We start from the raw sequence: 12,862 nt of genomic DNA on the forward strand, positions 1-12,862 counted from the left end.
GACAAGTTAGGGGCAGCAAAGGCCCTGCCTTTGAGCCTGACTCCCTGTGAGAATTCATTTTAACAGTGGTGGGGATGGAAGAATTATTTTACCAATATCTCAAAACGGACCCACAGTTCAGGTGGGGAAATTATGGATTCTCAATAAATCAATGGCTTTCTCCTTTTTCAAAATGCATAAAGTCTTTAGCAAAGACTAGACTACCAAAAGACTCTGACAGATGCAGTTGTCTTCCTCACCATTGGCATCTACTACTGCCGAAATCCAGGTGGCAAGGAAGAGTAGTGAGGCATTGTGTGAAATGTGCAGCCATGAGGATGATAACCAAACTCGCACAAGCTGAGGAGTACTGGGTGAAATGATACAGGCTTCTTCAAACAGAAACACCACAGAAACAACAAAATGGTTGTTAAATTTTTTATTCATTTTATAGTGTTTGTTTTACAGAAATGGATACAGCAGGAGAGACAAGAGGAGGACTTCATTGCTCTGGATCTCCAGTTAGAGAATTTGAGAAGTCTCCCTCATATGCTGACAGCTGAACTCATGGAACTGGTCCTCTGCAGGAGCCCCAACTGCTTTGGCCAACTGAGTCAAAAGTCCAGTCCCCACACACTAGGCATGGAGAGAGAAACTGTCTTCCTTCCTCTTCCTCGTCTCTTGGAAGCACACATTCATGTTTGCTTTCTGCTTTGGTCTAAATCCGTGATCATGTGCTCTGCTCAGTCTCATCCAGACAGGTTCCTCCAAAGAAACCCTGTTGGGATGTGCTTGGGGCCAACAACCTCACTGATTCCCCAGTATCCGACTCAATGTAGTGAAAGCAAACCAGTACAGCATCTGGGTAGAGAATCCCAGAAGGCAGTGCTCTCCCTACCCAAAACTGCCATTCCACATATTTCCTGGCGTATGAAAGGCCTGAGCCCCCATGCTGTCTTTCCACAGGTTCTCTGAAAATGCTACAGTGTCCCGTAGTCTGCCCAGGTGTCCTTGGAAACAATGCCTGCTGCCGCTTATAGAATACACCTGTAGGTCAGAGCTGACAGGATCCTAAGATTGCTTGAGGCGTTTGGGAGGGGGCTCCAGTAATGAGCAGTGAGCAGAAGCCAGGGAGCTGTATGCTTCAGCCAGCAAGTGGGGATATGAGCCCACCATTGTCTTCCAGCTTGAAGTCTCAGAGACTTCAGAAGCATGAGCTGTTATGAAATCCAGCACCTGGGTTTTCAGCTGCCCTGCACTGTGGAGGTCAGCCATGACGAGAGTGTGGGCAGCAGTCTCCACGGAGAGGTCCTTGCAGAGGGCGTCCTCACACATGACCTTCAAACGCTCCAGGCCGTACTTGTCGGCAGCTGCAAGCAGTACATCTGCCATGCTGTGGAGATCCGGTGCCTTCCCGGTGTAAAGGAAGCCCATCATTGCTCTGAAGCATTGAGGCTCCAGGTCGTGGATCTCAATGCGGTTTGTTCTGCTCTCCTGCATGTCATGTTCAAACATGGCTCTGAAAACTGGAGAGCGAGCTGCTAAGATGGCCTTGTGAGCCCGGAATTCCTGGCCAGCTACCACCAGGCAGCAGTCTGTGAAGAAGGAATTCTCCCACAGCTCTCCTAGCTCATCTGCCAGAGTGCACCTTGGAACCTGGATCCCTGGCATCGTGGTCTCGTCAGAGAAGCCTAAGGAGTCTTGGGCCACAGTCACCTTGCATCTCAGGCTGAGTTCATTGTCTTCGAGCAGCCAAGGCTCCTGGGCCAAGAGGGAATGTCGAGGGATGAACTTTCTGAATCCCCACTGCTGATTTTGCTGGAACCTGAAGAATCTTGGGCTCTTCATGCCTTGTGTTTTCTCTCCTTCGGAATCGATGATCCAAAACTGGAACTTTGCCCACTCTGGTCTCCTTGGGCAGCTGAGCAACGTTAGGTAAACTGACAAGTAGCCTTCGCTTTCTTCATCCATCCCGTTCGGGTGTATTTTCAAACTCCATCTGTTTTTGTCCCTGGCTCCTGAGGAGAAGGTTGGGCTTTCAATGGCTTCCCTCATTTCCCGCAGGATAGAACAGAAGTTGCCGATGGTCCAACTGTAGGTGAATTTCTGGAAACTGACTTCTGTGTAGCCCCAGCTCACGGCTGCCAGGTCCCCTGACATATCGGCTTGTGGCACTTTTTCAGTTAACCTGGCTCCAAAATGAATAGGTAGGGCGTTTTCTTCTTCAACCTGGAGGTACCAATTACAGATAACTGTAACACAAAAAGATAAAAGACCAGACACTGATATTGGGGCTCAACTTCATTCTGAAGGTCAGGCAAGCAAAGCAGCCTAGCCACTAGATCTTGCCTCTACCTCAGGCTCCACGTGCTCTCCCCAAACATCACACCGCTACCTCTCCTCAGCCTAACTGGAGATCTTCTTGAGCCTGATTACTGAAAACACCGCTCTTATCGTTTATTCCACTCTATTGCTGGGATCAAGGGCATGAGCTCTGTTACTCTGTTAAACTGGTTCAATCTAGTGTGGCCCTGGGTAGACTTGAACACACAGATATCCACCCACGAGTCCTCAGGGGAAACGTGTCTGCCTGGCTTCACTGGCTAAGCAGTATGGTTGCTTTGCTCTTTTGATCACCAGTGACTTGTGAAATGGTAAACTACGTATCATCACAGACACATTTTCTGAATATTGTTTTCTGCTTTCCTCTGTATCGCCAACTCTTTGGGCCTGGAGACTTGGGTCTCTCTGAAATTCTCTATCCAGATTTCAATGTTAGATTCACAGAGGTGAGATTGAGCTTCTTGGGAGAGCTGCAATCTCACCACTACGCTGTTTCCTTTCCTAGATTGAATCTTGGGTCAACTGGTAACTACTTTTGACAATTTTATTCAACTCTTGGATGGTTTGGAGCAATTAATGCTCTCATATAGAAAAAAAAGTTTGTACCAGGGTTCACTGGAGAAACAGAACAGATAGAAAGAAACTCTGACCATATGAAGAAAGGGGATTCCTTAGAATGACTTAGGGCTGTAGGCCTGATAGTCTCACAGTATCTAGTTATGAAGAGAAAGCTGAAGACTTCAGTACTTACTCAGTCCAGAAAGTTGGACCAGTCTGCTGGTCTTCAGGATATTCTGGATGTCAGGAGAAGTAGTCGCTATTTCCAGTGAAGCTAGGGACTTGCTGCAAGGCAAGGGCCAGCTGGCAAAAAGGAAGACCTTCGTCTCTCCTTCTGCCTTTAGAGTCTCCCACCAGAGGGTGTGGCCTGTTTACCCATCAAGGTCTGGATTAAGGGTGTGTTTGTCTTCCTGCCTCCAGATCAGGATTAGATCCATGTGTCGCTGTAACTCCAACGTTCCAGTTGGATTGGATCTACATACCACAACTGAAGCTGTGCTCTCCATGTTTGGATGTTAGTTTATTCCAGAGAAAGTCAGATCAGGGAACAAGAGTCACCATAATAAGTGGAGTTTACTTCTTGTGTTACATGAAGTTCCGAAATTCTACTCATTCAGTCACAGGGACTGAGTAGATTCTGGGTGTCCATATCTCATATTTTGTTTGTTTGGTATTTTTCTCCAAACTGTGATCATTTTATCATTTGTAGAAGTTTAAAATAATGTTACTTGACATACCGATCCCGGGTCACTCTCTATCCCACAGCAATGCACACATTCTACCCACCCAACCCCCAATCCACCCCTCTGAAAGGGGCGTTCCCACATGGGAATTCAACAAATTCTGTGACATCACTGGAAGCAGACCAAAGACCCTCCCCCATGATTGTAGGGTGAGCGAGGTATGTCTCCACAGGGAATGGGTGCCCAAGAGACATTTCATGCAGTAGGGATAAATCCTGGTTCCCAGTGTGGTGGACCCAACAACTGCCCAAACCAAACAAAGGTCATACACATTCCTAGGGACCAGTTCAGTGTTATGCAGGTTTGCGGGGTGTCATTATGGACTCGGGGACCTCCCACTTGATTCTTGCTGGGCTCAGCTGTTTCTGACCCAGGGACCTGGCCACTCTGCTCATACTATCACACCTCCTGCTGCAAGACTGTGGTCCGCGAGTTGGGCCAGTACTTAGCTGTGGATCTCTTCACCTTCCTCTGTGGGTTAATGGATGAACGTTCTATGATGACACCTAAGGTAGTCATCAACGTGATTGCATGGCAAGTGCCGCTAAGGTGCCCTTTCCACTGTGGCTCAGAGTTTAAGCACGGCTCAGGCTTGTGCATTCCTGGGAATTTCCTTAGAGCCAGATTTCCGGCTAACCCAAAAAATGGTCTCTCCATCCAAGTTTCCCTTTCCTTGTTCAGTTCCCCTGCGGCCTCCCCCAACTTGACCGACCCAGACCCTCGTGCTCTCCTTCTACCTTCTGCATTCTAACAACCTCTTCCTGCACGTGTCTTCCAAATATACACAGGAGACCTTGTCTGTTTCCATTTTGGGGGTATGGTAGAATCCATGCATTTTCCTAGTAGGGCTCTTCTTGTTTTTTGGACTCTCTGAAGTTGTCAACTGTAGGCTGACTATCCTCTACTTTATGTCGAATATCTACTTATGTGTGAGAACATGGGACACAGAGCTAAACAGAGAATTCTGAACAGTACAGTCTCTAGTGTCCAAAAGGCAAAGGAGGGTCTGCTCCATATCCATAGCCTCCAGGGAAATGAAAATCAAACCTCATCTAAGATGTCATCATTTATTGGTCAGAATGGCTAAGATCAAAACCATTAATGACAATTTATGCTGGAGAGGATATACTGTAAGGGGACCACTGTTCCTTTGCTGGTTCAAACTTGTAAGCCACTGTGGAAATATGGGTGGCCATTTCTCAAAATGTTGGTTATCAAACTGCAACAAAGCACAGCATAACCACTCTTGTGCATATAACCAAAGGATACACAATCATACCATATGGACATTCGACCTATCAACTATGCTCACAGAAGTACTTTTTGTAATGGCCAGAAACTGAAACCAAACTAGCTGACCCTCCCCTGAAAACTGGATAAGGAAAATGTGGTGCATTTAAACAATGGGATACGACTCAGGGCGGAAGATAATGACATTGTGAATTTGCAGTCAAATGGATGGATTTAGAAGACAACAATCCTGAGTGGGGTAACAGCAACACTGAACAACAAGCATTTCACATTTCATATTTTAATGGGTGTTTTCTCTCCTCTGCAAATTTTGAGCTCCCATTCTTACTCTGCTGGACCTTTAAAACGAGAGAGTTTTCTCTTGTATATCAGAATATGTTCAGTAGTTACTGAAGGAAAGGTGTTCTGATGCCTCTTCTTCAAATGTGATCAGTAAAATGCTCCCTAGACCTCTCCAGTTCATGATTCCTGGAGGGACTCACTAAGCCAGGAGGAAAGAGAACTACCTCCACACATTGCTTTCCACCTCAGGTCTACTGAAAATCTGCCCCTGATGCTTCTCCCACCCTCCATACAGGATAAATCAATCAACTGGATATGAGCCCTGAAAAGTTGCTTCATCAGTACAGCCCCTATTAAAGGTGGATAACTAGTACCACCTGAGACTCTTCTCTGTTGCAGGTTACCGTTCCTCAAGAGTGTCAATTGAAAGTAAGCTAGGCTATCACTGCAAGGCCCCTCATTTGTCAGAAAAGTGCTCTAACTTGTGGACCTCATCTTGCTTCTGGAGAGTTGGAACAGCCTCTCCTGTGGAAACTGGGATCCACAGAGGCAGAAAGCATTGGCTCTTATCACAGAGATACTCATGTCAAAAATGACATTGGTGGTGGTTTTAATTTGGGTAGGTGTTTCTCTTGGTGACTTATTGGAGACAAAGCATTCATGGCCCCATAAGATGAGGCTCACTTCTGGAACTACACGAGAGTCCACATCACAGAGAAAATCACTTGCCATGTGGCAGAAACTTACAGAACAAATACACATGTAGAAGAGATAGTTAAGGTGGACAGAGTTAGAGAGAGACACTGCAGGATTTGCACACACACACAAACACACACACACACAAACACACAAAATAACACAAACATACAGAGAGAGATATGAAGAGACAGAGAAAGAGTGAGCAAGAGAGAAATAGAAGGAAAAGAGAGAGTGAGAGAGAGAGAGAGAGAGAGAGAGAGAGAGACAGTGATATACATTATGAGACAGACATAGATTGAGGGAGAGAGTGACAAACATAACCACTAATGGAGAGATGAGATTGTGACAAGGTAACAGACATGAAGACAGTTATCTTCATTCTAAACAAACAAGCACAGCATTGGTGGAGGTAAATAAATAGATTGAATGAGAGATGCTCTGCGTCAGAGCTAGAGAAACAGACAGAAAGACAGGCAGACACATAGACAGAAAGACAGGCATGCTGTTTGTCACAGATATATGGAGAGAGAGAGGGAGAGAGAGAGAAGAAAGAATCAGGGTCACTCTCATTCCACCAGCAATGCACACATTCTACCCACCCCACCCCAATCCACTCCTGGGGATCTCCTGGGAAATGCACAGGGCTTCTCATCCCTTCAAGAACAGAGCTTCCAAGATTCCAAGTCTTCTCTTCCACCAAAGGGAGCAGGTAACCAGCAGATCCAGTGCCTAGAGATTGCCTGGGAACTGCAACATATTTCCCATCCCATCAAAAGCAGAGCTGCCCAGATTCCATATCTTCTCTTCCACCAACGAGACCAGGAAACCACCAGACCCAGGAAAGTAGGGGACCAACTTCTCTGGCAGGAGAATGTATAATATTTTGTGTATCCAGGCCAGCATTCCAGTGACTGGCGATTGACTAGATACTGCAGAGAGCTTCCCATCCAGGCATAAGCCGAGCATCAGAGTTTCCATGTCTTCTGTTCCACCAACAAGTTCAGGAAACCAGCAGGCCCAGACCAGGAGATCAGCTGGTCCTTCTAGACAAGGTCAAATCGGCACTGCATCCAGGCCTGCATTCCAGTGCCTGGCGTTTACCTGTGAACTGCAAAGAGCTTCCCATCGCGGCGTGAGCTGAGCATTCCAGATTCCAGGTGGTCTCTTCCACCAACGAGACAAGAAAACCTACAGATCCAGTGCCTGGATATCACCTGGGATCAGCAAAGTGATTCCCATCCCCGTAAGAATGAGCAGCCCACATTCCAGGTCTTCTATTCCACCTTCAAGTCCAGAAAATCAGAAGATCAAGGAGACCAGGGAACTAGCAGGTGAAGCAGGACCAGGTAAAACAGGACCTGCATCTGTGTCTGCATTCCAGTGCCTGGCGATAGCCTGGGAACTGCACATAGCTTAGCATTCTCGCAGGAGCCAAGCAGCCCAGATTTCAGGTCTTCTCTTCCACCAAGATACCAGGAAACCAGAAGATCAAGGAGACTATGGGACCAGAAGGTGAAGCAGGACCATGTGAAACAGGCCCTACATCTGGGCCTGCATTCTAGTGCCTGGTGATAGACTGGGAACTGCACAGAACTTCCCATGCCAGCACGAAGCTAGCAGCCCAGATTCGAGGTCTTCTATTCAACCAACATGATCAGGAAAACAGCAGATCTAGACCACAAGACCAGCTGGTCTAGGAGCCCCAGCTAAAACATGATCTTCATCTGGGCATGAGTCCCAGTGCCAGGGCATCACCCAGGAACTGCACAGTGCTTCCCATTCCACAAGGAAGCTAGCAGCCCAGATTCCAGGTTTTCTCTTCCAACAACGAGACCAGGAATCCAGCAGTTCCAGGAGACAGGGTCCGGCTGGTCTGGCTGGACCAGGTAAAATAGGATCTTCATCTGCTCCTGCATTCCTGTGCCTGGGAATCGCCTGGGAACTGCAAAATGATTCCCATCCCAAAGAGGCAAACAGATCATATTCCAGGTCTTCTCTTCAATTCAAGAGACCAGGAAACCTGCATTTGCAGATCAGGGGACCAGCTGGTCAGGCTGTCCAGATAAAATAGTCCGTGCATTTGTGCCTGCATTCCAGTGCATAGGGATTGCCTGGGAACTATGCGGATGTTCCCATTCCATCAAGTGCAGATCCGCCCAGATTCTAGGTCTTCTCTTCCACCAACGAAACAAGGAAACCAGCAGATTCAGTGCCTGGTCATTGCCTAGGCACTGCACAAAGCTTACCACCCTGGCAGGAGCAGAGCAGCCAAAATTCCAGGACTTCTATTTCAACAAAGAGACCAGCAATGCAGCAAATCCAGGAGACCAGTGGATCAGCTTGTACAAGGGACCAGGTAAAGAGAGCCTGCATCCGGTCATGCATTCCAGTGCCTGGAGATAGCCAGGGAACAGCACAAAGCTTCCCATCCGGGAAGGAGCCAAGCAGCCCAGATTCCAGTTATTCTTTTCCACCCACGAGACCAGAAAACCAAGAGACCCAGGAGAACAGTGTACCAGCTCGTCAGGTGGGACCAGATAAAATAGGCCCTGGATCCAGGCCTGCATTCCAGAGCCTTGGGTTCACCTTGGAACTGCACAGTGCTTCCCATCCTGTAAAGAGCAGAGCCGCTCAGATTCCATATCTTCTCTTCCACCAATGAGACCATGAAACCACCAGACCCAGGAGACCAGGGGACCAGCTGGTCAGGCGGGAGAATGTATAATAGGCCATGTATCCATGCCAGCATTCCAGTGATTGGGGATTGGGTAGATACTGCAGAGAACTTCCCATCCAGGCAGAAACCGAATAGCACAGATTACAGATCTTCTGTTCCACCAAGGAGACCATGAAACCAGCAGGGCCAGAGCAGGAGATCAGCTGGTCCGGCTAGACAAGTTAAAATAGGCACTGCATCGGGTCCTGCATTCCAGTGCCTGGGGATTACTTGGGAACTGTTAAGAGCTTTCTATCCCTGCGTGAGCCGAGCACCCTAGATTCCAGGTAGTCTCTTCCACCAACGAGACTAGAAAACCAGCAGATCCTGTGCCTGGATATCACCTGGGATCAGCACAGAGCTTCCCATCCCAGCAAGAACGAGCAGCCCAGATTCCAGGTCTTCTCTTCCACCTACAAAACCAGAAAACTGGCAGATCCAGGAGACCAGGGAACCAGCTACTATGGTGGGAACAGGTAAAGGAGGCCCTGCATCTGGGCCTGAATTTCAGTGCCTGGGAATCACCTGGGAACTGCACAGAGCTTCACATCCCGGAAAGAAGGAGCAGCCCAGATTCCAGGTCTTCTATTCCACCATGCAGACCAGGAAACCAGCAGACCCAGTTCCTGTGATCCCCTGGGAACTGCATAGAGCTTCCCATGCCAGCACGAAAACAGTATATCCAGTGCCTGGTGATTGCCTTGGAACTGAACAGTTTCCCATCCCGGCAGTAAGCTAGCAGCCCAGACTCCAGATCTTCTCTTCAACCAAGGAGACCAGGAAAAGAGAAGATCCAGTGCCTGGGGATCACCTGGGAACTGCATAGAGCTTCCCATTTGGCAGGACTGAGCAGCCAAGATTCCAGGTCTTCTCTCCCACCAACTAAACCAGGAAACCACAGATCCAATGCCTTGGGATAGCATGGGAAATGCACAGAGCTTCCCATCCCAGCGGGAGATGAGAAGCCCAGATTCCTGGTCATCTCTTCCACCAACGAGATCAGGAAACCAGCAGATCCAGGATACCAGGGTACCAGCTGGTCTGGCAGTACCAGGAAAAACAGGCTCTTAATCTGGGCCTGCATTCTTGTGCCTGGGGTTCGCCTGGGAACTGCAAAGAGCTTCCCATCCAGGCAGGAGCCAAGCAGCCCACTTTCCAGGTCTTCACTTCCACCAACGAGACCAGAAAACCAGCAGATCCAGATGAGGGGACCAGATGGTCCAAGCAGGACAGATAATATAGTCCCTGTTCCTGGGACTGCATTCCAGTGCCTGGTGCCTGCCTGGGAACTGCACAGTGCTTCCGATCCCTGCAAGAGCAGCAGCACAGATTCCAGGTCTTCTCGACCAACTATACCAGTAAACCAGCAGATCCAGGAGACCAGGGAACCAGCTCTTCTGCAGGGATGAGGTAAAACAGGCCCTGAATCAGGCCTGCATTGCAGTCCTGGAAATCGCCTGTGAACTGAACAGAGCTTTTCTTCAGTGCAGGTCTAGAACAACCCAGATTCCAGGTATTCTCTGCCACCATCGAGACTAGGAAACCAGCAGATCCATGGGACAAGGGTATCAGCTGGTCCATGGAACCTGGAAAAACAGGCCCTGCATCTAGTTCTGCATTCCAGTACCTGGGGTTCTCCTGGGTCCTGCACTGAGCTTCCCATCCAGGAGGGAGCCAAACATCCTAGATTCCAGTTCTTCTCTTCCACCAACGAGACCAGGAGACCAGCAGATCCACTGCCTGGTGATTGCCTGAGAACTGCACAGACCTTCCCATCCGGGAAGGAAGCTAGCAGCCCAGACTCCACATAATCTCTTCCACCAATGAGACCAGGAAGCCAGAAGATTGAGTGCCTGGGGTCACAGGGGAACTGCACAGAGCTTCCATCCAGTAGGAACAAGCTGTCCAGATTCCAGGTTTTCTCTTCCACACAGCAACCAATTGGCTGACCAGGAAACCAGCAAATGCAGTGCAAGGGATTTCCTGGGAACTGCACAAGCTTCCCATCCCGGGAGGAAGCTAGCAGCCCAGATTCCAGGTCTTCTCTTCCATCAACCAGGCCAGGAAACCAGAAGATCTAGGAGACAAAGGGACACCTGGTCCCGAGGAACCATGTAAAACAGGCCATGCATCCAGTCATGCATTCCAGTGCTTGGGGATAACCTGGGAACTGAACAAATCTTCTAACTGCAGATCCAGGAAACCAGGGGAACAGCTGATCCTGCAGGACCAGATAAAACAGGTCCTGCATCCTGGCCTGCATTCAAGTGTCTGGGGATCTCGTGGGAACTGCAAGAGCTTCCCATCACTGCATGGAACAGAACAGCCCAGATTACAGGTCAGGTATTCCACCAACGAGTACTAAGAAACCAGAAGATCCAGTGCCCTGGTATCCCAGGGAACTGCACAGAGCTTTCCATCCTAGTGGAAGATGAGAAGCCCAGATTCCAGGTATTTTCTTCCACCAATGAGACCATGAAACAGATCCAGAACAGGGGACCAGAAGGTCCAGCATGATCAGGTAAAACAGGCCCAGTATCCAGGCCTTCATTGCAGTGCCTGGGGATAGCCTGGGAAGTTCACAGACCTTCCCATCCAGGAGGCATCCAAGCAGCCCAGATTCCAGGTCTTCTCTTCCACCAACGAGATCAGGATACCAGCAGATCCAGACCAGAAGACCAGCTGGTCTGGTGGGACCAGGTAAAACAGGACCTTCATCCGGGCATGCGTTCCAGTGCATGGGGATCACCCGGGAACTGGACAAAACTTCTCATCCCGGCGGGAGCTGAGCAGCCCAGATTCCATATCTTCTCTTCCACCAACACAACCAGGAAACCAGCAGATCCAGTGTCTGGGGATCACCTGGGAACAGCACAGAGCTTCCCATCCCTGCAGGAAGCTAGCAGCCCATATTCCAGGACTTCTCTTCCACCAATGAGACCAGGAAACCAGCAGATCCATGAGACCAGGGGACCAGCTCATCTTGCAGGAACAGGTAAAATAGGTCCTGCGTCCTGGCCAGTATTCCAGTGCCTGGAGATCTCCTGTTAACTGCAAGAGCTTCCCATTCAGCAGGATCCGAGAAGCCCAGATTCCAGGTCTTTTCTTCCACCAACACGACCAGAAAACCAGCAGATCCTGTGCCTGGGGATCGCCTGGGAACTGCACAGAGCTTCCCATTCAACAGGATCTGAGCAGCCCAGATTCCAGGGTTTTTAATAAACTAACCAGACCAGGAAACCAGCAGATTCACTCGGAGCCAAGCAGCCCAGATTCCAGGTCTTCTCTTCCAACAACACGACCTGGATTCCAGCAGACTTAGTGCCAGGGGATCGACTGAGAACTGTACAATGATGGTGCAAGACGAGCAGCTCAGATTCCAGGACTTCCTTCCACCAACGTGACCACAAAACAGATCCAGAACAGGGGACCAGTAAGTCCAGCGGTATCATGTAAAACAGGCCCTGTATCCAGGCCTCCATTGCAGTGCCTTGGGATAGCTTGGGAACTGCACAGAGGTTTCCATCCAGGCGGGAGCCAAGCAGCCAAGATTCCAGGTCTTCTCTTCCACCAAAGAGATCAGAAAACCAGCAGATCCAGTCCAGAAGACCAGCTGGTCTGGGGGACCAGCTAAAACAGGACCTTCATTCGGGCATGTGCTCCAGTGCCTGGGCATCACCTGGGAGCTGCACAAAACTTCTCATCCCAGTAGGAGCTGAGCAGCCAAGATTCCAGGTTTTCTCTCCAACCAACACGACCAGGAAACCAGCAGATCCAGTGCCTGGGTATCGCCTGGGAACTGCACAGAGCTTCCCTCATCTGGGCAGGAAGCAAGCAGCCCAGATTCCCGGTCTTCTCTTACACCACGAGACCAGGACCAGCAGATCCAGGAGAACAGGGAACCAGCTGATCCTGCAGGACTAGGTAAAACAGGCCCTGCATCCTGGCCTGCATTCCAGTGCCTGGGGATCTCCTGGGAACTGCAAGAGCTTCCCATCATGGCAGGAGCAGAACAGCCCAGATTACATGTCTTGTCTTCCACCAACGAGTACCAGGAAACCAGCAGATCCAGTGCCCGGGGATGGCCATGGAAATGCACAGAGCTTCCTGTCCTAGTTGAAGATGAGCAGCCAAGATTCCAGGTCTTCTGTTCCAACAAAGAGACCACGACACAGATCCAGAACAGGGAAGCATTAGGTCCAGTGGATCAGGCAAAACAGGCCCTGTATCCAGGCCTGCATTCCAGTGTCTGGGGATCACCTGGGAATTGCACAGAGCTTCCAATCCAGGA

The 12,862-nt window shown here is 49.4% G+C and overlaps 1 protein-coding gene across 1 annotated transcript; it reads right to left on the reverse strand.

The window, feature by feature from the left end:
* Window positions 1-859: 859 nt before the first annotated feature.
* LOC121138464 (speckle-type POZ protein-like) lies at window positions 860-2,506 on the reverse strand. Its single transcript, XM_040741148.1, has 3 exons — window positions 2,399-2,506; window positions 1,909-1,924; window positions 860-1,872 (listed from the first exon to the last, which is right to left on the reverse strand). Exon 3 carries the CDS (start codon window positions 1,825-1,827, stop codon window positions 1,051-1,053), a length of 777 nt encoding a protein of 258 aa, XP_040597082.1. The 5' UTR covers window positions 1,828-1,872; window positions 1,909-1,924; window positions 2,399-2,506; the 3' UTR covers window positions 860-1,050.
* Window positions 2,507-12,862: the final 10,356 nt, after the last annotated feature.

This window comes from Mesocricetus auratus, unplaced genomic scaffold, assembly GCF_017639785.1.
Source record: "Mesocricetus auratus isolate SY011 unplaced genomic scaffold, BCM_Maur_2.0 contig_5047_pilon_obj, whole genome shotgun sequence".
In the NCBI taxonomy this organism is placed as follows: domain Eukaryota; kingdom Metazoa; phylum Chordata; class Mammalia; order Rodentia; family Cricetidae; genus Mesocricetus; species Mesocricetus auratus.

Coding starts and splice junctions, on each gene's coding strand:
- LOC121138464 (XM_040741148.1), bottom strand. CDS start 1,827: ATGAAGAGCCCAAGATTCTTCAGGTTCCAGCAAAATCAGCAGTGGGGA.